The following is a 27,830-nucleotide window of genomic DNA, read 5'->3' as shown; positions in this document are numbered from 1 at the left end:
TTTTATTAAGATCCTGAAAAACTTTTTTCAACAAACCATTTGGCAAAAAAATTGAAACACTCCTTCGAGAGAACAGAGATTAAGTTTCTGCTTATTAATTACTAACGAGGATACGTATAGAAAGAAAAACTTTTTTCTATGTACTTTTATAATGTTAAAATAATAGTGTAATCAAATAAAAACAATTTTGTGTGGCTTTGATGTAAAAAAAAATTATTAAAAATACCGTTCGGATTTACCCCAGTTTTCCAATTTTCTTGGGTAAATACGAACGGTCTGATATTATTAATAAAATTTTACAGAAGGCAAAAATCAAATATAGTTTCTGTTCTAGTATTCATAACAAACAATTATAAATAATAAAATGAATTTTTAGCTTCTTTTTCTTCAAATACGAGACAAAATACTGAAAGAGTGTCATCTTTGATTTTCAATCTTTTTTGCAATACTCGTTATCTTTGTTTATGCTATTGCTAATTAACAAACGAAAAATGGGATAATACTTAGAATCTCTTGAAGAGGATCTGAGGTAAAAATTCTCATATCGAACTTATTTTTAAAAATTTTAATTAAGCTGAAATAATTAGCGTTCGGATTTACCCCCCGTTCGGATTTACCCCGACTGACCCTACTAAATAAATTTAAAAAAAAATTTTTAAAATTAAAAAACAAATATTATTAAATCAAAGGTAGAAATATTTTACTAAAAATTAGTGAAAATTTTGTACTAATTTCAATTAGTGAATTAATTTTTATTAATTCAAATTTAGAGAGTAGGTAAATAATAAATATTAAAAATATTTTGTTTTTTAAATTCTCTTATAAAAAAAAAGTTAATAAAAATAATTTATTTTTGTATTATGGCAAATTTTATATAATAAATTACTTAATAATTGTCAAATTAAATATTTCATATGCATATATAAAATCCGGCATTCTCTTATGTTCATGTAAAAGTAAATTCAATTCAAAATGCCACTGAAAAACGCGCCGCCCTGCGGATTTCTGACACATTTCTTACATGAATGTTTCTTAATGGTAATAGATAGATCTAGTTTCAATAAAAATAGTTACCGGCACCGGGATAAAACGAAATACATCGGTATTATATTACTACCCGAGATTCAAACTAAACTTTACCATAAGAATTGAATGTATTTAAAATTTCCTATTATTTAACAAAAATTTATTGTTAAATTATTTACTTTTATTGTTCAATTATAATTTAATTTCGTTGGAGTTTTTTAAATTGTAATTATTTCAGCACTAAAGAAAAATAGTTCAGAAAAAAAAATTATTGTTCCCAAATAAATAAATAAAAAAAATTTTCACATTCTAATAAAAAAAATGGTTTATCATAATAGTTTTACAAAACTTTATGTCCGTTATGTATATATTTAAATCATTTCATGTTCATATAATTAATTTGTAATTGACATTGAAGAATTATTTCGTCTTTTCTTCGATATTTAGTGATCTGAAATGAAAATTTATGAAATTATTTTTATTTATATTTACAAACAGCAATTTAAATAATAAAGTATGTATTTAAGTTGTTATATATATATATATATATATGCTTCTCGGAGAAAGAGACTGCAAAAAATGTTATAGGTTATGTTTGGTGACTTTTAGAATATGACAATACACAAAGAGCACTATATAACTCTTATTATACAAACCACTGATATTTTTTTCTTTATTAGATCCAAGATATTCAATAAAAACTGATTTTGATTTTACAAAATTAAAAATGAACGTTTAATCAAGCTAAAACTATTGGGAAACATAACCTAAACTTTGTTGCAGCTAAGGTCCCTTTTACCGTAAAGCGTCAGATACATTGGCAAATAATAATTTATCATGGGGTTTTCTTACGGTTTTCTTTTCGTAACGATTCTCTTTCTTTTCATAAATAAATTAAAAATATTTCGGATTGGAAATTCTATTACAATGGCTGTGAATAATGACAGACAGACAGAATATACCATATCTGCTGCGAGATATTTAAACTGTGAAAGGAAACATTTCTTTTTAATTAAAACGAGAAATTATTTAAAAATTAGAATAGAATAGGGAAAAACCACTAATTTAGAGCCAAACTAAGAAACTTTAGTAATTCTATTGTTAAAATTAAAAGTTACTATTAGTCTGTGTCAGTTCATCGAGATATTTCGAGTTCAAGATATGACGTCAGAGGTCTGGAGGGACAACAAACAGACGACACAATGTTATTCTTATGGGGAAGAAAATTAGTTTCCACTTTTATCAATTTTATTCATACTTTAAACATGGAAAACGCTTGTTGACATATAATAAAATTAAAATTTGCGTTGATAATTAATTTTGTTATATATTTGATTCAATTGCATTGACAGATTCTCTGAATTCGTGATAAAATATAAATTTTGAGGTTATGGGTGTTTGTTAACTAATCACATTTTACATTTTAACAACATTATTAAACAATATCCAGTATGCATGTTATTAAAAAGATATAAAACATATTTTTTAAGTGGGAATTACCGCAGCAGTTAAAGATTTCAAGTTAGTAAACAAACACCCCTAACCTCAAAAATTATATTTTATCACGAATTCAGAAAATCTATAAATGCAATTGAATCAAATATATAACAAAATTAATTATCAACACACATTTTAATTTTATTATATGTCAACAAGCGTTTTCCATGTTTAAAGTATGAATAAAATTGATAAAAGTGGAAACTAATTTTCTTCCCCATAAGAATAACATTGTGTTGTCTGTTTGTTGTCCCTCCAGGCCTCTGACGTCACACCTAGAATCGACTCTGATGTCACAAGTGACAGAGCCTAATAAAGTTACTAAATTTTCACTAGAGCAGGGTGCTGTAGTTGACGAGAATTATGACAAATGGAGAGGGGGAACTTTGGCGAGTGGGGACAATGGAAACCAACCCGCAAGATAAAGAAATCTTCTGATTGGTCAAGTCTATTATTTTACGTCATGCGACTCAGCCCTGCCTATAGTAGCGGTATAAACACGAAGTACATAGTATAAAGAGACATCTCACCTATTGCCGGTTCTAACGGAATGTAGCCCTGTTTTCGGTATTCACAGTTCTCAAGTTTTCACCAATCTAATTACACTTGCGCCTCTAGAGGGAAACCTCAGTATTAAAATCACGTGTTTACAGAATACAGAGTTTAATACCATAATTTCCCGCGGTTGGCGCAAGTGTAATTAGATTGGTGAAAACTTGAGAACCGTGAATACCGAAAACGGGACCATCTTTTATATACAGCGATATGTCTCCTTATACTACTTCGTGGGTATAACACATGAGTTGTATGTCACGTATCCTTATCAGATTAAAATTAAGGTTATATAACAACAAATAACAATTTTATTTAAACAGTTTGTGAAAGATTATCTAGTTATTTAATTAAGTATTTATTTTTTAAATAAGATGAATAATTAAATTATAGTTGATAGTAATAATGTCGTATAATATTATTATGTGAATTTTGGTAACCTAACCTATACAAATAAATACAAATTAGAATTTAATCATAATATTCTTAAAAAATCAATTTAAATCTCTTAATTTTTAACGCTGTAAATATTTAAAGTTGTCTACAATGTTATAGTTATTTTACGTGTTTTTGAAAATACGGAATTTTTTATTTTTTGTTGTTTGTCAAAAAAAGCTGCGAATCTAATTTACAAGTTCTGAAAGTTTAGACTTGTGATGCTCAGAATTTGTGATTTTGCCCCACTCTAAAACTAATTTCGTTTCAATTTTAAGAACTTACAAAATTGTACCAAGTAGAGGTAAATGCAGTTCTTGTAGTTCCAAATTCAAAGTGGAGTACAATAAAATGAACCATAAAAATTCCATAAGAAATACGAGAAAGTGGTTGCAACCATCTTGCTGTTAATATATTGTAATAAAACCCTAGAATCAGAATATAAAAATTTCAATTGTTTATTAATTCAATTTTAAAAAAAGATAAAAAATATATTTCTTTAACCTAAACCATCGCCTATTGTCAAGAGAAGAGGAATGGAACATATACTAAATGCATAAATTGGCCTATGGAGACTTGCATATAAGGCTTTTTGAAATGCAGATATTTTCAAATTTGGATTTGTCAAAAGTGTCCCAGGCCATGTAACAGTTAAACTCAACATAAAGACGAACGTAATGAACAAAATGTTTGACCAGGTCTAAAAAAATCAAAGTAAAAATAATAGTTAACCTAAAGTTAAATTTATAAAAAATTTTAATTAATTTACAAGAGGTCTATTTGACTTCTGCAAAATTTATAAAATATAATTAATTTTTTTAATGTTAAAAAAAGGAAAAATTATTATATTACCTTTGAGAGACGCCAATTAGATTCCTTGTAATCAAAAATAAGAACCCCTACAATCAATCCAGTAATATAAGCTTCCATACGTATATGAGTTTTAACATAATAATTTAAAAAATCATCACTGTCCTCTAGTCTTCTTGGACTATTGAAAAAATTCATTTACATTTTTTAACAATATTCAAATAAGTTTTAAAAAACGATGCTTTTGTGTGATTATGAGAAGCATGAATAATCTCTAAAATTTATTTGTTAGAATTTTCATTTGAATTTCATTACCTAAAATTCGGTTAGAAATTAATTTTTTCTAATAAAAATTCTGTTAAATTCAAAATTGATGAAATAAAAAGTTTGTAAAATTCGTTTAAATAACAATTCTGTAATATATAAAAATTCGGTTCAATAGACTTTCTGTTAAATAATAATTCGAAAAAATGAAAAATCTAACAAATTAATTTTAGAGCTTATTCCTGCGCTTCGTAATTATTAGTACAATAATAAAATTATCATCTTACTTAATAAAAGATTTGAGTATTGGAACTAAATCATCTTTATATGTGAAATAAAAAGGAATACCAATTGACAAAATTAATGTACAACCCAAAAATATATAACCAACTTTACGAGACATTTTATTGAATACAATAATTAACATTAATCCAATTAAATAACAATGAAAATCCACAGCTAAATACCAAGACTGAATCACGCACTAAACAAAAATAAATATAGTTATCAACACTCTAAATCTGAATTAGTAAAATTTTACTAATTAATAACGTTTACTAAAAATTAGCAAAATTTAACTAATTCAAATGCAAAAAGTGAGTCACTAATTTAAATTAGTAAACATTTTTACTGATTCAGATTTAGAGAGAAAGTTACAAAAAAATTTATGTTTTTGTATATACCTTGTTATTGCCTCCAAAATAATTATTTATCAAAAACAAATTAGTCCACCAATAAGATAAACAAGAATCTCGATAGAATCCCATAGTTGATTCCCAAAATGGTCCAGAACCTAATCGATGAAATACAGTTGCATACGCAAATGTTATAAACATGTAAGTTGGCAATATTCTAAAAAATAATTTTTAAATTTTTATACAAATTTTTAAAACAAAATTATTTTGTGTTAATGTTTGTTGTTAAATAATAATTAATAAACATTTTGTGTTGTTTCTTAAAAGTTAGTGAATACCAAATTCTAATTTTTTTTATATCTGACAACTGAAAATTTTCGAACAAAAAATTTCTTTTTTGGTCTGATATTTTCAAAAACTTATTTTTCGTTTGAAAATTTCTTTTTTGGTCTGATATTTTCAAAAACTTATTTTTCGTTTGAAAATTTTACAAAAGATCCGTTTGAGAAATTCTGACCAAATGTACCTTACTAATCGTTTTACAACTAGAAGAATGATATTAATATTTTTTGAAATACTCAATTCTTCCAATAAAGAATGAGACATTAAAAGTCCTCCCATACCGAAAAATCCTTCTATTGCGATGGGAATATTGTGAATTATTCCGAAAATAGGATCGGTCATAATCTATTAAATTATTATAATTATGATACTAATATTGTATATGTTCATATTTATTATAAACATGATAAAATAATTTCATTAATTGCTTACCCATTCGTAGTATTTTCCAGAAATATTTCCTCCGTACATATACTGCAATTGTCTGTGACAAGAAACTGTAAGAACAGTGAACAATACTCGAATAAAGTGAATAGTATCAAGTCCTCGATGTTCATAATTTATTTTAAAAATTTCATTCACATTTTTACGAGCAGAGAAACAACGTAATAAAGAATGTTCTTTGTTTTTATCACAATTAATGTCAATCAGAGTGCTGATTATGATGAGGCTTAATATTATTAGAGATATCAAACTGTAAATTAGGAAATTATTTATATAATATAAAACAATTCTCTGCAAAGTAGAAGAAAATTTGAAATTATTCTTACTAGAAAATTATATCGTAAATAGAAAATTTTTGAGCTTCTTTAGAGGCACAATACATGGGTATAATTGATGCTTCGACTTGAAGATTATATTCTGCGCCAAATTTATCCAGAGGTTGTTTTAGCGCTGCAACTATATCCTCCGTTTGACATTTTGCAGGAAAACACAATGCCATTTGTAAAATATATCTTTTGTATCTTCGAAAATCGCCTTTTTCCTAAAATATAAATTCAATTTATTTATTCAATGAGGTAGATATAAAAAAATCTGCGACTTCAATGAATCAGATCATCTACGTAAAGCTGCATATCGTACTTTATAATATTATTCTTAGAATAACTAATTCGTTGAAACCAAGTCCGCTGTTTATTTTACCGCATTGTGATTTTCCCTACTGAAAATTCTCATGTAGGATCTTATATAGGATCTTATGAAAAATCATATAGGAAATTGAGACATGATTTGAAATGGGATTCGATGTAAATTCTTATAAGCGTATTCTTAAGTAATAAATTATGTAAATTCCTATGTGAAATCCTACAATTTTTTCTGGTCCCATTTTTTCCTTCAATTTCTTATGTCAATTTCCTTCGTGTTTTCTTATTAAAAAACATACTAAAATTCATTGCTCAATCCTTAACCAGAAATTTTCCTATATCAAATCATACGTCAAATTTTTTTTCGATTCTTGAATAAAAAATTATTACAAAAAATCTGACATGAAATCATATTAAAAATCCTCACTTGGGATCATATATATGATTGATTTGAACATAAGAAATCATATACAATTTCATATAGATTCTGAAATATCTATATCTAAGATTTCACATAGAATTATATAAAGGAAACAATATAGGATTTCATATAGGAATTTTCAGTTGGCAGACGGCAATTAATAAAAATTAAAAATTATTTAATTAAAAATCAAATAATATTACTGCAATTCATCTGAAAAGAAAAGAAATTGTGTTTTGCAATACACCTTCTGAGTTAGAGTCTCAGCTTTTATAGTATTCAAGACTGATCTCAACTGTGAGAAAAAAAATTATCACCATCAGGCGGCGTAAGAGTGGAACTATGATGATCTACATCTATATTGGAATTTCCCATATAATTTCCTACATAATTTATCGTATAATTTCGGATTTGGTATCTTAGATGGACAAATAAAACAGTGAAATCCATGTAAAATCTTATGTATGATCTTATATAGGATCCTACATAAAATCCTACATAGGATCTCATGTAAGAATTAATCATATAGGAATTTATGTGGTATGTCATGTGTGGATTTCACTGTTTTATTTGTCCATCTAAGATACCAAGTCGGAAATTATATGAAAAATTATATAGGAAATTATATGGGAAATTCCAATATAGATGTAGATCATCATAGTTCCACTCTTACGCCGCCAGATGGTGATAATTTTTTTTCTCACAGTTGAAATCAGTCTTGAATATTATAAAAGCTGAGACTCTAACTCAGAAGGTGTATTGCAAAGCACAATTTTTTTTCTTTTCAGATGAATTGCAGTAATATGATTTGATTTTTAATTAAATAATTACTAATTTTTATAAATTGACGTCTGCCAACTGAAAATTCCTATATGAAATCCTATATTGTTTCCTTTATATAATTCTATGTGAAATCTTAGATATAGATATTTCAGAATCTACATAAAATTGTATATGATTTCTTATGTTCAAATCAATCATATATATGATCCCACGTGAGGATTTTCAGTAGGGTTACCTCATCACGTCAGGATTTTGATATAACCCCAAAAAAATTTTTTACAGGAATCCAAGATATAGAAAAAATAGAAAATAATTAAATCCTGGTTGATTCAGAACATGTTTATTGTTTGTTAAATCATAAGTTTTTCATTACAATATATAATATAGAACGTACTCTAATTGCTTCCCAGGCAGAGCCTTGTGGATCGAAAAAGATTTTGAGTTCTTCAAGAGACTGTGTCCGTTCATTTTTTTCCTTAAATTTTACATCTACCAAACAATATTTACTGTGTATTTCTTCAATTTTTCCATCTTCATTATTTAATATTTTTGTTTGAATTTCATCGCACTGATCAAAACTTCCCAAATGACGAGTGAAACCATTAAAAACACCATATGGATATTTAGCTGATGAATCAAACACTAACAAATTTTAAGTTAAAATACAATTTTAATAGGTTATTATTTTTTCATCTATAATCATTGTGGATTATTTTTAAAATAATCTTACAACTAGTAATAATTATTTTTTATATCAGTACAATTCATGTATGTTTCAATAAATAAATATATAAATAACAGTTTATGTATATTTAACCCTAGAAAGATAATAACATAAGTCTAAGTTTTTTTTTAGATATAAGGGGGTCAATTATGTAACTTTTTCCGGATCTCACATCCCGTATTCCACATTCCGGATCCCACTTTCAAAATTCCGTATTTCAGATTCCGGATTTTACTTTCAAAATTTCGTATTCCGGATTCCACATTTCACATTCCGTACTCCAGGTTCCACATTCTGGATTCCACTTTTCACATTCCAGATTCTACATTCCGTATTCCACTTTTCAAATACCGCATTCCACATTCTGGATCCCATATTCCGGATTGCACTTTCCACAATCCGGATTCCACGTCCTACATTCTGAAAGTGGAATCCGGAATGTGGAATATAGGATCCAAAATACAGAATTTTGAAAGTAGAATCCGGAAATATGAAAAGTAGGATCCGGATTACGGAATGTGAAATGAGGGATCCGGAATGTTGAAACCGGAATACGGAATTTGAAAAGTGGAATCCGGAAAAAGTTACGTAATTGACCCTCAGAGTGGTTTCCAATGTATTTTTGTGCGCTGAACATGATCCCGGGTTCCAAAATTGCGTATCACGTCAGGATTTTGAGTAAAAACTGTGTTTTTGAAGGTTTTCAGTATTTTTTTCTCATTAACCCGACGTGCTAGAGACTTCTTTTTAGGCTTAAATTAAAGCTACACTTTAAAACACATATACGCAAGATAAAAAAAATTGAATTTAAAAAAAAATGTAGTTAAAGACACCAAAACAGTTTTTTGGGGGCTTTACTCCCATTTTTTCAAATTTGTCACCTGCCTCACCCTGTTGTTCTCTATTCTAGTTCTCCGCCCTGTATCAAAAAAGCTACCATTCCCTGCAAAGTATCACAATTCGGATAGGCTTACACGGAAAGAATTTTGAGACATCTGCTGTGCGGATGCCTCGAGAACTACATGGCATGCGCTGTACATTCACATCGCACGTCCCATGTCTCGAAAATGTACGTGTGATGTGCATTTTCGAGACATGAGGCGTGTTTTCTTTGCGCATTTGCTTTGCGCATCGCAAGATCGTCTGCTATAACGTAGTCTATGTCTCGAAAATGCACATCACACGTACATAACTCAAGCACAAACGATGCGTGGTAGGCAGCGCATGTGATGTCTCGAAATTCTTTCCGTGTATAAGCAGAATGAAATCTCCAATCGTAAATCTTGAGCTTTTACATGAGAGAGAAAAGGACAAAAGATGTTTTCTATCGTTTTCTCGCTCAAGTAAAAGCTTAAGATTTACGATTAAAGATTTCATTCTGCTTAGGCCTGAAGTTCCATTGATTATTTTATATTTATTGTCATTAAGATTTTGATATGATACTTAACCTAAAAAATTATTCTTCGTGTATCGTTCGGAGATTATTTTAAGTTAAAGTTTATTCTGTGTATACTGTATTTTTATCCAAAGTACACAATATAATACATATAAAATAATGCACTTATTAGATCAACAAAAGAATTATTTTTTATTTAAACTTAATATATTTAACTACTAAAGGAGAAATTAATGTAATACTTACTTTGAGTCGCCCATAATGTACCATTTTTTAAATTATTAAGATATAACAGTAATTGTTTTTTACAAGAACCTTCAGGAATTGAATTCGAAGTTGCAACTATTATCGGCAAAAGTGGTATATTTAAGAACCAAGGAGACTTTTCTACATTTTTACTTTCTTTATTATAAATATTTTCAAAATTCGATTCATCTCTTATGGTGTAATTATTTTTATTGCATTCTTTAGTTAGGATTTCTATTTTAGATAATGTATTTTCTCCAATCACCACTGGGAAATTAAGAAAATTAAAAGCAAATTTAACAAAAATACAAATTACACAAAAACTTAAATTCATTTTGTACGTTATGTATAAAAAAAAGTTGATATTTCTCGAGAATTTTGAATTACAAATAACTTGATAGAATTGTTTTAATAAATATATAGAATTCAATAAAATTTTTATAGGTTATTAATTTTTCAGATGATGACTTCAATTTAAGTCATTTTTCACTGTTTTACACTTTCATGCAAGATTTTACTTTATTAACAGCTTTTCTAGTTTTATATAAGGTGTGCACGCATTATTTATTACTCCGTTGTTAATGTACATTAACATCAACACAATTATCATACAATCTGGATTTTAGTAAAAAAAATTAACTTTTTGTATGGAAGACGATTTAATTGGTGTATTAAGAGCAATAAATCATTAAAAATTCACAAATGCATAATAATACAGTAAAAAGAAAAAATTTAATTCTAATTAGTTAATTATGCTATTCATGCAAAATAGAAAAGCGTAATAAGTAGTTTTAAAAATTTTATCAAGATTTTATTTATTTAAACAAGTGTCAAACTGACTTTCTGCGCGGACTATTTTATTTGGGATTAAGTTTGCTCAAAAGTCAAAACTTACATTATAATTTGTACTCGTTTTTATTACCAAGATTTGACAAAGACAGTTCATATTATAAACACTGGGCCTCGGATTATACGACTTTTTTCGACTTATTTAAATAAGATGCGACTTTTTTTTTACAACATTTTTAAACAGAATACATCTTGTTTAGCATACAATAGAGAGCTTCTTTAGATCTTCTTTATTTCAATTATTTAACAAATTTTTAACTAAAATTTTTCACTAAATTAATTATTACCTATTAATAATTTTGATGAAATTTTTCACAAATTCAATTATATATCTTAAATTAATTTTCAATTAAAATATTTTTTGAAATTTAATAATTGTTTACAATTTTAAAAAAAATTGATGTAGTAGTAGATGTAAGTATAGTAGATTTTACTATACTTAAAATAGGAAAATAAAATTATTTTTTATTTATAATTGTTTATTATCAGTAGAATTGACTTTTTCATCCTCTCTTCTATACTGTCGCTTATTTTATGCCCTAACGATTATGTACCTACACGGAGAAACTTTGAGTATTACTTTTTCTTAAACTCACTATGTATTTTTAGTAAACTGACTACTAAAGTGGGGAAAAACTGCAACGATATCAATTTTTCTTAGTCTGATTACTAAAATTTGGCATTTGATCGAAAATTAAATTTCACGAAAAAACATATCGTCGAATGTCAATTCAAGCAGTCACCCATCCAAGTACTAACCGCGTCCAACGTTGCTTAACTTCAGTGATCTGATGAGAACTTGTTCCTTCGCCTTGGTGTTTCCGCTGTCTTGTCTTGATTAATAACTTTGTCGTATAAGATTGTATCGCACCTAACCTCACTTTTAGTGACACGAAGTAACACAAATACACTTCAACTTTACAAAAAAAGAAAAAACAAAAATAGTGTTCATTTGAAACCGATTCTCATTAATTAAAAGAATTATATGCTTGGATAAGAGATGTACATGACATGATATATTTTTTTGGGGGGGGGGGGGGTTTCATAAACAAGCTCACATGTGCTCAGGAGAGTACTGTATGTTTTAAGCGCCCCTAACTTCATAAAAACAGTATTTTCGATTTATAATCTAACCGGATTGTGAAATTTTAAACACAGAAAAAGAAAAATAACCTAAAGTAAAGCCTCATTAATATTATTTATGATTCAATTAAAAGTTAATTAATAATTGTTGCGATTAAGTCGGGGCTTCATCTAACCCTTTTTAGTTACGACACTGTTCACGTCGAATTTTTCTTAACTTAGTTTGGGTGCCGCAATGACAGTTAAGCTTACAGAACCAGGGTCGTAGTTTGAATTTTCTCTGGGGTACTTTTGTACCCCAGTTGTATACTGTCTAGGGTAAATTTTGTATTTATTTAAACAATTGATACTTTAAAAAAATTTACATTACTTTAATTTATTAATAATAATTCAAATTTATTCGATGTTTGAATATTTTAAAATCCTGAAGAAAATGAAAGTGATAAAAAAATCTTGTACGTTTTTGAAATATACTGTTAAGCGATCTTTAAATGATAAAGCAAATAATTCAATGATAAAGTGTTAAAACTCTGAAACATTCTTTAACCCTGAAATCTGAAGGAATAAAAAGTAACAATGATTAAAATAATATTGTTTACTATGATAATTAATGCAAATTATCATAGTAAAAAAATTAATCAAACATTTCCATCTGATTAATAATGCAAGCAACATTTTTTATTTATTAACAAATGAAACAAAAAGTTTCACGTATATAACTATCGCTTTCAATGTATACTAACATTTATAGAATTAGAATAGAAACTGGATTCTGCGAATTAAATAAATTAAAAAATGAAGTCATATCACCCCTCTTTTAGTTATCTTCAAGTACAAAGTAGAGACAGATGATTTGAATTCTGCTAAGCGTTATCAGTAACATATAAAATTTGATCAAAATTTTAATTATATAAACAAGTTAATAAATAAAAACGTTTATTTTTATTACAAATTTTTTTTTTAAATTAAATGATCTATATAGTAAATATTCAAATTTTTTAATTTATCCAACATGAAATTAAGTTTTCGTAAAACTTGCAATATAACAGTATTTTTTATTTTTAATTGTCAAGTTTTGATAGTGGTATTTGGAGAAACTACTTTATCCGAAAATAGAACATTAATTGATTATGAAAATTTGAAGAATAATACTTTGAAAAAATTTAATGAAAATAATCATAAGATAGTAAAGGAATCGAATTTTAGGAGAAGTGAGTATACTAAAGAAAGTGATGAGAAATCTTCTTGGTTCTTAAATATACCACTGTTACCAATGATAGTGGCAACTTCGAATTCAATTCCTGAAGGTTCTTGTAAAAGGCAATTACGATTATATCTGGATCATTTAAAAAATGGCACTTTATGGGCGACTGAAAGTAAGTTTTTAGAATATACTTTTCTCTTAAACTTTATTTTTTTTAATTAGTAAAGAGTTTAGAAAATTAATGTAATTTAATTAATGATTAAATAAAATCTCCCCGAGTTGAAATTTAAACAACCCCTTCTTCTACCCCATCTTTTAACCTCACTTCTGTAAACCCCAAATTCCCAAATTGCGGTCCGTAGCCGACTTTTATTATAAGTATTTGCATTTGACTGACCCTTTCTTGATAAGAGTAGAGGGAAACTACGGAAAACATCCACTGAATACAGCCGGTTTATTGACTGTCGAGTTATGAATGTACATTTAAATAGTCATCCAAATGCACAAACATATCCTCGACGTCAAACCTCCCGCTTAATATTTATATTTTAATCAAAATTTTTATTATTTTTCAAGGACTATTAGCAAATTATATTAATGACAATAGATCATACAATATAATAATAGTAATCGCAATAATAAATTAGTAAAATCTGTTTAATTTAAAGACAAACTTAAGTTTTTAATTTTTACAAAAATTGAGAACGCTTAAGTTACATACACTGAAAGAAAATTCATACTACTAAGTATTAAACTCATATTAGAGTTTAATATAAATGTTACAATTTAGGGAAAAAGTGCACCTATACTGATTACTATTACAGTTTTTATGAAAATATATAATGAATTTAAGAGTAACTATTATTTTAAGAAATAAGAATTAGTATATTTATTTTAAAAATTAGTATTTTCTTTATGAATTCACAGAATACGAAATATTATAATAAATAATTTCACAAAATAGTAAGAAAAATAACATATATCCGTATACTTATTTCACATTTTGTAAAACTTTATATTAAAAGTCACGGATTTTCCCGAGAGACTACGAATTTAACCGAAGTTCTGTCTGTTTGCGGCTTCGTGTCCTACTCGAACTTCTACGACTTGATCCGATTTTCGAAAGTGTTGTTAACCAGCAGAACGTACCTAATTTATTTTCAATTTATAAAAAATGTTTTATTAAAGTTATTTAATAATAATAAATTTATTATTAATTATTAAATTTATTATTATTTTTATGAATTTTTATTTTTTGATGTCATCTTTACAATTATTTAATTTTTATTTGCAATAAAAATTTTTATAACAATCATAATTTTTAATCTGAAAAAAAAGAAAAATCTATATAAACAATTAATAATAAAAATGAACCCAGCGTAACCTCTATAAAATTACACCATTGGCACTAGTAAACTATTTTTTATTATTAAGTTATTATAAGTAAACTTCTTTCTCGCAAGTGGTAAAAATATTCAGTAGTTAGTATATAAGAAAACGATATATGCCGACCCCCAGCGAAATTTATCGTTATGCGTGTAGAATTGTAAGTGTAGGTTTCGTTGCGATCGTGTAATGTCTATGTATAAGCGAAATGAACGTGCGTGTTCATTAGTATGTGTATTAACCTGTATCGTAAGTGTGAATGTGTTGTTCCTCACTCCTCTTCCTCCCGAGAATTAACGGAAACGTCCGACAGTTTCCGCTTTTTTTCCCTTTTCTTCCGACATTCTGAATTTTTCGTATAAAGTTTTACAAATATTAGAATGCTACATTCCATATAATGCAACAACTCTATGAGAATTTAATATAATATTTTCAAATATTGGTAATCTTTTTACGTTCTTTCTACAATAATTATTAATATTTGAAAAAAGATTTTAAGTTGGAACTTTCATATAAAGTATATTGAATTTTAATAAAAAGTACACTTTTCCCTAAATTCTAAAAGAATATATTAAAATGTAATACGCATTTTGTTATTTTTTCCTATGAAATTTCTTTCAGTGTATGAAAAATAATAAAAAAATTTACTACTTTAAAACTTTTGTTTGAAAAAATATATACATTTGAAAATAATAATAAAAAAATAAAAAATGTAAGAAACTAATATAATTCAGAAAACAATTTTCAAACATTTTTTTTTTATGTATAATGTACGCTTATCCAAAGATAAAAGAAAGGCAAGTTATAATCGCAAAATATTATTTTATTTTCTTTAGAATTAAAGAACATTTCTTATACCTATATGTATACTTGTTTCTAACTCTTAATTTCAAATGCATATATTTTTGTAAACAAAGTTTTAAAATAGTAAAATTTTTTATTATATGCGTACTTCTGTACTGAATGAAGGTCAATTTTCTTCACAAAATGCGTAAAGCTCAATTATACTTCCGAAGTAGGGGTACCTCCGATTTTAATAAAACTTGGTATACTAACGTATTTTGGTGCGCTGATTACGAAAATGATACACCTTAAAAAAAGTAATCTTCATTCTAGAAGATTCCTCTAAATGTAATGCATATTTTCCTCTTAATTTTGGTATCAAAAGTAATAATCTTAATTTAGAAGGATCTTCCTCTCGAAAAAATCCTCTTAAAGGAAAAATAATATTCTAATATTTTGACAAGTTGAAAATAACCGTATTACACAGGTTTTGAATAAATTATTAGACAATAATGGTTATGTATTGATAATAAAGTACAGTTTTGACACATTGAATTAAATGTTGATATCAAAACCTCAACAAAAAAAAAATTCCTAGTGTTATTAATGTCAAGAGAACCAATAATTTTTTTAAATTTGAATAATATAATAAATATTTAATTAGATTTAATTATTTACATTCAAAAAAGGTAAATTATAATAGATTCCTGTAATAAAGAATGAAATATTGGTTTTTAATTAAACATTTCTGAAAAATATTTCTTGCTTTTTGCTGAGCATCAATACATTAGATTTAATTACAATAATAATAAAAAATGCTATAGCCAGTTGCAAATATCAAACAAGTTCGACGCAAATATTTAAGAAAATTAGTAAGAAATGAAGATTCATCGAGAGGTTATATTTTCTGTATTTATACCTCCATTCAATATATCCACCAAGATTTAAATCATTTAGTAAATCTTCGAGTCTCTTTTCCATTTTGGTCTTTCGATTTATAACACAACATTATTATGACAAAATTGACAGTTTCGAAAAACAAAAGCGCAAATGTCAAACAGGAAAAAAATGTAATCGATATCATGTATTTACTTTTCCTTTTTTCAAATATACTAAATTTAAACAGGAAAATCGTAATTGAAGAGGAAAATGCAAAAGTACTCCTTTTGTCATTGTTCCATTACAACAAAGAATAAAAATATTCTACAGTCAAATGGAATATTCGTATTTTAAGAGGAAATATTCAGAGGATTTTAGAAGAGGAATTTTCCTCTAAATTTAAGATTACTTTTTTTTGGGTGTAGTGAAAATTGGCGCAAATTTGATTATCATGGTAAAAACCATAAAAAACCCCATAAAATAATGGTTTTTTACGATTATCTCGTAAAAAACAAAAAATTTCGAAAAAAGTTTTAGACAAAAGTTGTAGATCTCAAAAAAACACACATTTTATGTTTTATGCATTTTTTACCAAAAGTCATTATTTTTCGAGAAAAATGGTCCGAAAGTAATTTGCGGAAATTGTGGGGTGGAGTCTACAGCAGCGGTAAACGCAAAATAGTAAACACGGCCTTCGTACGCGTAAGGTACTGCTCGCTTTTCTTTTAAAAAAAACCTTGGCGAGAGGGAGTGGATATGGCCGAAAGTATTTTGCGGAATTCGTTGGATCAAATAATAATATGTCTAACCATGACTGCGGTATATGTTTTCATTATCATGGTGTTTTTCGTTTTTTGGATTTTTCTCGAAAAATAATGACTTTTGGTAAAAAATGCATAAAACATAAAATGTGTGTTTTTTTGAGATCTACAATTTTTGTCTAAAACTTTTTTCGAAATTTTTTGTTTTTTACGAGATAATCGTAAAAAACCATGATTTTGTGGTGTTTTTTTTATGGTTTTTACCATGATAATCAAATTTGCGCCAATTTTCACTATCATTTTCGTAATCAGCGCACCAAAATACGTTAGTATACCAAGTTTTATTAAAATCGGAGGTACCCCTACTTCGGAAGTACACGCATTTTTTCTTTATTTTAAATAGTTTTATTTAAAGATCTATTATAATGCTAATTATTTAAAAACTATTGTTGTTTATTAATTTTTACTAAAAAATTTATTTTCATCTAAATAAAATTTGTGCAACATTGATACTATACAAAATTAATAATTTAAAAATTTAATATTTTGTCAAAATCTTATTCTACAGAATAAGATTTTATCAAATCATAATTCCAAAAAATTCGTTTTAGAGCTTTTTCATGCGCCACGTTTATCAAACTAAAGTTTATTAATTTTTTCTATTCAGAGTTGTTAAATGATAATTTTTTATTACTGTTCGACAAACCAATATTTTTTCAAGAATTCAGTTTTTTACACGTGCCTCTTTATTGCTTTAAAATTTTTAACATTTTGTTAAATTTTATTAACCCTTAAAGTATACACTTCAAAAATTTATGTTCGATACACAGAAGGGTGATTTGTACCCCGCAATACTTTGAAATTTTACATCTTTGGCTCAAGTTGATTAAATTCAATCGATTATTTTTTTGATAGGAAATCTTTTGAAGGAATATGAAAAATATAGTTTTATTGATATAAAATTATTTTTTAAAAAATATTTAAAATTAATCAATGAAATGTTTTTAAAGAAGAACCCGAATTTTAAAAAACACATCGGGCGATTTGTACTTTGTATGTACTTTAAGGGTTAACTAATGTTTTTTAGTATGATTTGAGTGCTGAATCTAAATTTGTCATCAGTAGAATTGGCCTCTTCTAAGGAGCCATCCATAAACTACATTATCTATTTTAGGGGGGAGGGGGTCTAAAAGTCTATAATTATACATTTACCGAAATGATAACGAGGGGGGGGGGTCTAAAAAGAATGAATTATTGGTAACGTAGTTTATGAATGGCCCCGTAAGGTTTCGTCGGTCCTTATTTCAAAAATACCTAAAATAGCTAAAATGTCTCTTTCCGTCTGTTCAAAATAATTGAAAACGTCCCAAAAATTGTTAAATTTCTAAGATCTTTTAGAGAAGAATTATCAGATTATTTAGCAATGTGAACTAAAAAGAATTTATTCATAACCTCAAAACTGTCTTCAATTTCCTAGATTTATTATGAATATTAATCTTACGAAAAATACGTCAAAATAATTTTTTGCATTAAATTATAATAAATGCAGATTAAAAAATGAATTTTTAATCTTATATTATTCAAAACTGAATGTAAAATATAATATACTAATATTAAATATAACTTTTTTAAAAAAACATTAGTTTAACCCTTTCCGTGTCAGCGATCCAACGTACAGATATCACTGACTCTAGTTTTTACAATAATTAAGTTATTATTTATTAACTAATGTTAATTATAAGAATATGAACGATTTTTTTTAATGTATCTTAAATTTCAGTGTTTGATTCATCAGCTAAATATCCTTATGGATTATTCGGTGGTTTAACACGATATTTGGGAAGTTTTGATCAATGTGAACGAATTCAAGCAAAAATAATAAATAATGAAAATGGGGAAATTGAAGAAATTATCAGTAGATATTGTTTGGTGGATGTAAAATTTAAAGAAAAAAATGAACCGACAAAGTTTATTGGAGAACACAATATATATTTTGATCCACAAGTCTCTGCCTGGGAAGCCATTCGAGTATGAATATAATTTTATATTACTTCTAAATTTACTTACTATACTTATAAATCCTATTAATCATCGTACGGTTTAATGATTCTATTTATGTATGTAAAGGAAATTCTAAACTTTCATGTTTCTTAAGTTTTTTTTTTTTGGGGTCTTTGATTACGAATTTGATGTTAGTTTTCAAAAATTCATAGTGATGAATTCAATATGTCGGACGAAAAACTTAAGAAGTCTATAGCTAAGCTTATAAAAATTAGTGGAGTCTTAGAATCGCTGATCAGAAATCTGGTGTCAGTTTTTGTAAATTTAAAATGTGTTAATATATTTTAACATATCAAATATTCGTCAATTATTTAAATTAAAAATTTGACAAAATGTGATAATTATTTTCGTCATACACCGAAAAAAAAATCCCCTTGTTTCAAGAGGATTCCTCTTATTTCAATGCATATTTTCCTCTAGTATATGCTGCAAAAGGATGTCCTCTAGGTTTAAGAGGATTGCCCTCTATGTAAAATTATTCCTCTTAATTTACGAGGATACTCTTATTTTAAGAGGAAAATATTATCTTAAAAAGAACTCTGAAATAATAAAAATGCAATCATCTAGTTTGTATGTCATAGATATAATTTATAAAATTAAAAGGAATAAAATTTGATATTTCATGATTTACATCTGTTTGAGTATAAATAAATTGCAATTGATTTTAATTTTTTTGAATAAATCAACTAAATCTATTTTTAATAATATTTTTATGCGCAAAACATATAATTCATTAAATTTGAAAACTTATTTTAAATAAATTTTAAATAAATTTTAAATAAAATTAAAATAAATAAAAATCGTAATAAAATAAAATTTTAAATAGCATATAACCTCAAAATTATTTAAATTTTCTTCAAAATTTCTTTTACCTTCAAAAATAGGCACGTATTGTGTAAGTTGCAATTCTATCAAGATATTTAAAAGATTATTATCCATTTTGGTTTATTCCCCTTTTTTCACACAGAAACTAAAACTTTTTCACGCATAATATGCGATTTATGACGCGACGTAAATAATATGACGCAATCAACTTTGCGCAGGAGCGACTTTCAATGCAAAATCCTCTTAGAATTTAGAGGCATATTCTTAAACATAGAAGATTATTCTAAATTCTAAGAGTATTATTTTTATTCTAAAAAGATTATTCTGAATATAAGAGGAATGCTCTAGGATAGTCCTTTTGTTTCGATCCTCTTGAAATTAGAGGAAAATAGTCTCATTTAAAGAATAATACTCTTGTTTTAAGAATAAAATTCAAGAGGATTCTGTAAGAGGAATTTTCCTCTGAATACAAGAATATTTTTTTTTCGGTGTAATAATATTATATTTAAAGACAATGTTGTTCTCAAAAAGCTATTAAATTGATGAATTTATTTAAGAAAAATTGTGTTTTGACGTCATTTTATTAATAATTTTCACTGACGATTATTTGTGTATATTTAAGGAAAAAGGTGATTTTCGTCGATTTCCACGATACTTATTGCAAATGGCATTATGTTTTCCCGCAAAATGTCAAATAGAGGACATTGTTGTCTCATTGAAAAAACCTCTTGATGAATTTAGTACAAAATATAATATTAGTGTCGATGCTTCAATATCACCTATGTATTGTTCAAAAGAAGCTACAGAATTTTCTATCTATGATAAAATTTTTTGGTAAGAAATTATAATTTTTATTATTCAAATGAAAATGATTTCAAAAAACATCTAATTTTTTAATTTTACAGTTTAACATTTCTCTTAATATTGACTGTCGTCATTCTCAGCACTATTATTGATAAAAATTCTGATGAAAATGAAGAACTTTCTTTAATAACTTGCTTCTCGGCTCGCAGAAACTTTAATAAAATTTTTAGAGTAAATTATCAACATCCCGGATTTGATATTATTCATTCTCTTCGAGCTATTTTCGCTTGTCTTACAATTCTTGGTCATAGACAAATTCAAAATATGTATGCGGGAACTATCTCAGGACAATATTATGAATGGGTATATATGTATTTATAATTAAAAACAATGCATAACAATGATTTCATTAAATATTTGATAGATTAATTTTGCAAACTTGCGATTTAAGAATAAATATTTTGACAAAATATCAATATACTCTGACAAATGACAATGAATCCTTATACTATTTTTTTTTATAAAATTTAATTTAAAAAAATATATGTTTTTACATTCGGTAAAGTTCATAACGTTTATGATCAATGAATTACGTTGAAGAAAAAATTTCTTTCTTTGCAAATTGTTATATTTTTTTGTCTAAAATTATTTTTAGAAAATTTCTCAATGAACAATTTTTAAAATAAAAATTTGTAGGCAATAAATTAATTATTATTTTCCGAATCAAAAATATTTCTATTAACCATCGATCATAAACCTTGTAAATTTCACCAACGTGTTGTTTTTAGTCATTTTAAAATATTTATTAATTAACCCCTTGATAGTCTAGTAGCCCATATATGTGATGCTCCACGAGAGAAGGCCCTACTGAAAATTCTCATGTAGGATCTTATATAGGATCTCACATAAATTCATATATTAAAATCGACATAAAATCCTATGTGAGATGTAAGAAACTATATAGGATCTTATGAAAAATCATATAGGAAATTGAGACATGATTTGAAGTGGGATTCGATGTTAATTCTTATAAACGTATTCTTAAGTAATAAATTATGTAAATTCCTATATGAAATCCTACAATCTTTCTGGTCCCATTTTCTCCTTCCATTTCTTATGTTAATTTTCTTCGTGTTTTCTCATTAAAAAACATACTAAAAATCATTGCTCAATCCTTAACCAGAAATTTTCCTATATCAAATCATACATGAAATCTTTTTTCGATTCTTGAATAAAAAATTATTACAAAAAATCTGCAATGAAATCATATTAAAAATCCTCAAGTGAGATCATATATATATGATTGATTTGAAAATAAGAAATCATAGGATTTCATGTAGATTCTGAAATATCTATATCTAAGATTTCACATAGAATTATATAAAGGGAACAATAAAGGATTTCATATAGGAATTTTTAGTTGGCAGACGGCAATTTATAAAAATTAAAAATTAAATCAAATAATATTACTGCAATTCATCTGAAAAGAAAAGAAATTGTGCTTTGCAATACACCTTCTGAGTTAGAGTCTCAGCTTTTATAGTATTCAAGACTGATCTCAACTGTGAGAAAAAAAATTTAACACCATCTGGCGGCGTAAGAGTGGAAGTATGATGATCTACATCTATATTGGAATTTCCCATATAATTTCCAACTTGGTATCTTAGATGGACAAATAAAACAGTGAAATCCACACATGATATCCCACATAAATTCCTATATGATTAATTCTTACATGAGATCCTATGTAGGATCCTATATAGGATTTTATGTATGATCCTATATAAGATCAAACATAAGATTTTACATAAAATCCTATATAGGATCTCATGTAAGAATTCATCATACAGGAATATATATATAAAAATCCATGTAAAATCTTGTGTATGATCTTATATAGGATCCTACATAAAATCCTACATAAAATCCTACATAGGATCTCATGTAAGAATTAATCATATAGGAATTCATGTGGGATATCATGTGTGGATTTCACTGTTTTATTTGTCCATCCAAGATACCAAGTCGGAAATTATATGAGAAATTATGTAGGAAATTATATGGGAAATTTCAATATAGATGTAGATCATCATACTTCCACTCTTACGCCGCCAGGTGGTATTATTTTTTTTCTCACAGTTGAGATCAGTCTTGAATACTATAAAAGCTGAGACTCTAACTCAGAAGGTGTATTGCAAAACACAATTTCTTTTCTTTTCAGATGAATTGCAGTAATATTATTTGATTTTTAATTAAATAATTTTTAATTTTTATAAATTGCCGTCTGCCAACTGAAAATTCCTATATGAAAACCTATATTGTTTCCTTTATATAATTCTATGTGAAATCTTAGATATAGATATTTCAGAATCTACATGAAATTGTATATGATTTCTTATGTTCAAATCAATCATAATATAATCCCAAGTGAGGATTTTTAATATGATTTCATGTCAGATTTTTTGTAATAATTTTTTATTCAAGAATCGAAAAAAAATTTGATGTATGATTTGATATAGGAAAATTTCTGGTTAAGGATTGAGCAATGAATTTTAGTATGTTTTTTAATAAGAAAACACGAAGGAAATTGACATAAGAAATTGAAGGAAAAAATGGGACCAGAAAAATTGTAGGATTTCATATAGGAATTTACATAATTTATTACTTAAGAATACGTTTATAAGAATTTACATCGAATCCCACTTCAAATCATGTCTCAATTTCCTATATGATTTTTCATAAGATCCTATATAGTTTCTTACATCTCACATAGGATTTTATGTGGATTTTAATATATGAATTTATGTGAGATCCTATATAAGATTCTACATGAGAATTTTCTGTAGGGGGGACTTATCTCCCAAATAATAATATTAGGCTTAGTTTTCATGTACGGTGCACGGAAAACAGAGCCTAATGTTATTTCGGGGATAGGTCCCTTCTCTCGTGGAGCGTCAAATATGTTCAGTAAAAAGTCGTGTCACCTTTTTGAGTTTGGACATATATGGTCCATCTTAGAAAAAAAATACTAAACATAATTCGATTTGAGTGTCAATGAATATACTAAGGTTTTTGGGGTTGCTATATCAGAATTTGACATCAGATTTACAAAATTCAAAATGGCGGACCCAATATGGCGTTTAAAAAAATTTTTAAATTAACCAGATTTGCATGAAAATGGTTCATTTAGGGTTTTTCGGGTCGCTGAATCCAAATTTGAGGTCAGATTTAACAAATTCAAAATTTTGATTCATAGACCCCAAAAACCTCCGAATACCGAATTTTAAACGAATCGAATCAATTTTCAAATTTTCTGCCTTATTGGATCGCCAGATTAGGTCCGCCTTTTTGAATTTTTCAATTTGACCTCGAATTTGGATTCAGGGACTCCAAAAACTGCCGACTACCAAATTTGAAATGAATCGAATCAATTTAAAATTTTTCCGACATATTAGGTCCGCTATTTTGAATTTTTTAAATCTGACCGTTTTGGACCAACAAACGACTTTTCTACTAGACTGCGAAGGGATTAATTTAGTTCGTTTTTTAACATAGAGACATTTTTGGTGCGTTATAATGTATAAAAAATATTCTACATTAAAATGTTTTCTCTAACATATCGTTTAACCGAAATTTAAATATCAATTCTGTAGATATTGTCAACATCTACTTTTGGAATAATGCACAATGGTGCTGTGCTTATGGATGGATTTTTGGGTTTGGGGGGACTGCTACTATCTTTTTCTTTGTTGGAATATTGGAATATATCAAAGAAGTTTAACTTTATATTTTTGATCTTGAAACGATTAGTGAGGTAGAAGAAAATTTTAAAATTAAATACAAAAAGTATTTTAAAAATTGAAGAGAACAGACAAATTTAAAAAAATATCAAATTGATACCAAAAATATCAAATTGATACAAATTTTTATATCAATTTGATATTTTTGGTATCAATTTGATACTTTTAAATTAGTGTGAATCAATTAAACATTTATTGCTACTTTTGGCTAAAAAATAAAATTAAAATTATTATTTATTATATGTCGTTGTCAGATAACCTAATATTAATTTAACTTTACAGAATACTACCACTTTATATGTTTATTACATTTGCATATGCAATTGTATTTCATCGATTAGGTTCTGGACCATATTGGGAAGCTAGTGTAGGAGCTGATCGAGATTCCTGTTCTTCATATTGGTGGACAAATTTATTTTTTGTCAATAATTATTTTGGTGGCAATAACAAGGTATTGAAATAGAAGATTATTAATTTTGAAATTTAACTGATTTTTAATATTTTAAATAATATCCCAGTGATGTTATTATTACTTTTGCCCAGTGCGTGATTCAATCTTGGTATTTATCTGTGGATGTCCAGTGTTACATAATTGGATTGTTATTAATGAGAGGATTTTACAAAATGCCACGGAAAATTGGTTACATATTTTTAGGTTTCACATTAATTGTTTCATCTGCAGTACTATTTCATTTTACATACAAACATGATTTAGATCCAGTTTTAAAAAATTTTGCAAAGTAAGAATTTTATTGCAACTTTCTTTTACATAATTAACTATAAGAGAAGTATATCTAATCCTATATATATTAATTGTCAGTATTAGTGAATAACGATGCATAAATATATTTTTTCTAGTATAAGAAGAATAGAAGATACTGAATATTTCCTTAATTATTACTCGAAAACCGAATTTCGTTTAGGTGGTTATGTTACTGGATTAATTATCGGATGTTTTATTTATGATTACAAAAATTCGAAATGGCGCCTCTCAAAGGTAAAATCAGTCAAAAAATATTTATTAAAAATAATGGAATTTCATATTTTAAAATTCTATGAAATTCTTAATAGTTGCTATTTAGAGTTTAGGAACGCAGATTTTTGTAACAAGAATAATATACATTATTATTATATTCTTGTTACAAAAAGCTTCATAATAATAATAGTTAATTACATTAATTATTTTGTAATTCGAAATATTTCACCTTTTAGGCATGGTCACAAATTTTATTTATCCTTGTATTTGGAGTAATTTTTACCACAACATGGATGGGAACACTTTTCATGAATCCAAATTTGAAAGTAACTGCTTTTGAAAGAGCTCTGTACGCAAGTCTGCACCGACCAATTATTGCAATTGGCATTTGTACTATTCCCCTTCTATTTACAATTGCAGATGGTTTAGGTAATTTACTTTTATTTAAAAAAAAAAAAAAAAATTATTTTACCGAGCACAAGCATAAGTGATATTTGTGAATTTCTGTTCTAGATTATTATTATAATATATTAGCAGCAAGATGGTTTCAACCTTTATCACGACTTTCTTTTGCCATGTACTTAACTCATTTTCTCATTCATCATTATGAAATTGGTACAACAAAAACAGCATTTCCCTTTTCTTTTTACAGTGCAGTAAGTATATATCAAATCGTTAAAATTATGCATAACATTGAAAACTTTATTTTCATATGATAATAATTAAATCATTGAATTATTTTTTCTTTTGCAGTTTAAATACTGGGCTGGAGATATAGTTTACTCAATGTGCTTGGCATTATTCGTTGTACTTATTATAGAGCTTCCAATAAACAATTTTATAAATATTATATTAAAAAGGAAGACAAATCTCATGATACGAATACCGTAATATTTTTACTACATTTTTTTTTTTATACTTTTTTTTCTTTCAGTAGTGTAATTGCGATTACTACTGAAAGAAAAAAAAGTTTATGAAAAATGAATCTTGTCAATCTTTCACAAAAATCTTACTGCAAGCTTCAGGTAATTATCTGAAATTATTTTACTGATCTCAATAAAAATTTTTTCCAGATCACCCAATACACAAAAAAAGACGAAAGAATATTGAATATGCAAATTATTATTTAATAAACAATGAACTTTAGAATTCCGATCTCGTGAATTTAAATTCAACGATTCAAAATATGTTTTATATATAAAATACAGGCGTGGAAAATCAGAAGCATAATTGTTATCATTATATTAATTAACATATTATTATCATATTAATAAATTTAAATATTAATGCAAACCTTCTTCATATATGAAAAGTATTCAAACATTTTCATTTCTCTGAAAGTGTATAGAAAATACAATCACTGTAAAAAGAAAGTACTAAAATAGTATACCAATTTTAGGTATCAAAATAGAACCAAATGAAAATTTAGTACCTAATACCCTAGTAGAAATTTGTTATGGCAGCATTAGAATGCGTCAAGTTACTGGACAGTTTTTTTTCGTGTCGGATGATTCTAGCTGAACTTGGAAATTACCCAGATAGCACGGAAACTTGCAGCAAGCTTGTCTGAGCTAGCGAAATGTCCCACCCAGGGCAAGCTTGCCTTGAAAGCTTGCTGTAAGCTTTCCAGGAAAGGTTGCTGCAATCTTGCCATGAAGGATTGCTACAAGATTGCTGCAAGCATACTAAGAACGATTGCGGCAAGCTTGCCGTGAAAGATTGCTATAAGCTTGCTACGTAAGGTTGCAGGAGAATTTCAACAAGCTTCTGGAAAGGTTGCTGCAAGGTTGCTGCAAGGTTTCTAAATTTGAAAATCCTTGTGATGTTTATTATTATTAATTATGTCCTGTTTATTTTCATTTGGAAACTTAACGAGAAAATTTTCGAGACAAATTTGAGGGGACTGGGAATTGAACCCGGGTTCGACAGACACTAACCAAAGACCCTAATCGAGAACCTACTCGACTATCAGAGAATAAAAAAATCTTGATCTTAACTCTCGACTGTTTTTATGAGTTAAAAAACAGTTGAAAAACGGCAGGCTTTTTCAAAATGCTTTTAAATAGAAATTTTGTGTTTTCTATTTTATTTGTTAATTAATTAATGTTATTATTGTTATATTTTATGAAATTTATTTAAAATATGAAAATACTTATTGAAAAGATGAATAAAATTTTTTAAATGTATTATAAACTTTTGTTAA

At 26.9% G+C, this 27,830-nt stretch overlaps 2 protein-coding genes across 4 annotated transcripts; one reads left to right on the top strand and one right to left on the bottom strand.

Annotated features, from left to right (window-relative positions):
- Positions 1-1,267: 1,267 nt before the first annotated feature.
- On the bottom strand, positions 1,268-10,658 carry LOC127279619 (nose resistant to fluoxetine protein 6-like). The gene is made up of 12 exons (XM_051302073.1): positions 10,217-10,658; positions 8,245-8,492; positions 6,332-6,546; positions 5,994-6,255; positions 5,746-5,906; positions 5,268-5,436; positions 4,872-5,068; positions 4,363-4,501; positions 4,015-4,210; positions 3,796-3,938; positions 1,879-2,012; positions 1,268-1,477 (listed from the first exon to the last, which is right to left on the bottom strand). Exons 1-12 carry the CDS (start codon positions 10,548-10,550, stop codon positions 1,447-1,449), a joined length of 2,229 nt encoding a protein of 742 aa, XP_051158030.1. The 5' UTR covers positions 10,551-10,658; the 3' UTR covers positions 1,268-1,446.
- A 2,305-nt stretch (positions 10,659-12,963) lies between these two features.
- Positions 12,964-26,920, top strand: LOC127279620 (O-acyltransferase like protein-like). Of its 3 annotated transcripts, XM_051302075.1 has the most exons (13): positions 12,964-13,066; positions 13,355-13,524; positions 18,942-19,189; positions 20,670-20,881; positions 20,953-21,214; positions 24,505-24,665; positions 24,934-25,102; positions 25,195-25,391; positions 25,510-25,648; positions 25,864-26,056; positions 26,141-26,283; positions 26,381-26,514; positions 26,701-26,920. In XM_051302075.1, the coding sequence occupies exons 2-13, from the start codon at positions 13,422-13,424 to the stop codon at positions 26,735-26,737; spliced, it is 1,998 nt and encodes a 665-aa protein (XP_051158032.1). In that variant the 5' UTR covers positions 12,964-13,066; positions 13,355-13,421; the 3' UTR covers positions 26,738-26,920. The 3 variants fall into 3 exon arrangements, with proteins under 3 accessions (XP_051158032.1, XP_051158031.1, XP_051158033.1); XM_051302074.1 differs by lacking the exon at positions 12,964-13,066 and having other exon boundaries at positions 13,102-13,524; XM_051302076.1 differs by lacking the exons at positions 12,964-13,066; positions 13,355-13,524 and adding an exon at positions 14,954-14,987.
- Positions 26,921-27,830: the final 910 nt, after the last annotated feature.

The sequence above is a fragment of the Leptopilina boulardi genome, unplaced genomic scaffold, assembly GCF_019393585.1.
Source record: "Leptopilina boulardi isolate dan_hultmark-lab unplaced genomic scaffold, ZJU_Lbou_2.1 LbouV2_221, whole genome shotgun sequence".
Classification (NCBI taxonomy): domain Eukaryota; kingdom Metazoa; phylum Arthropoda; class Insecta; order Hymenoptera; family Figitidae; genus Leptopilina; species Leptopilina boulardi.
The sequence above is the reverse complement of the archived record's forward strand: the minus strand, read 5'-3'. Positions and strand labels throughout refer to the sequence as shown.

Bases quoted from the DNA above. Each gene is read 5' to 3' on its own strand.
- LOC127279619 (XM_051302073.1), bottom strand. From the start codon at position 10,550: ATGAATTTAAGTTTTTGTGTAATTTGTATTTTTGTTAAATTTGCTTTT. The intron at 5,907-5,993 runs GTAAGCAATTAA...ATAATTTAATAG, and splicing joins CTGGAAAATACTACGAATGG to ATTATGACCGATCCTATTTT. The intron at 5,437-5,745 runs GTACATTTGGTC...ATTATTTTTTAG, and splicing joins GTTGTAAAACGATTAGTAAG to AATATTGCCAACTTACATGT.
- LOC127279620 (XM_051302074.1), top strand. From the start codon at position 13,161: ATGAAATTAAGTTTTCGTAAAACTTGCAATATAACAGTATTTTTTATT. The intron at 20,882-20,952 runs GTAAGAAATTAT...TTAATTTTACAG, and splicing joins ATCTATGATAAAATTTTTTG to TTTAACATTTCTCTTAATAT. The intron at 26,284-26,380 runs GTAAGTATATAT...TTTCTTTTGCAG, and splicing joins CCTTTTCTTTTTACAGTGCA to TTTAAATACTGGGCTGGAGA.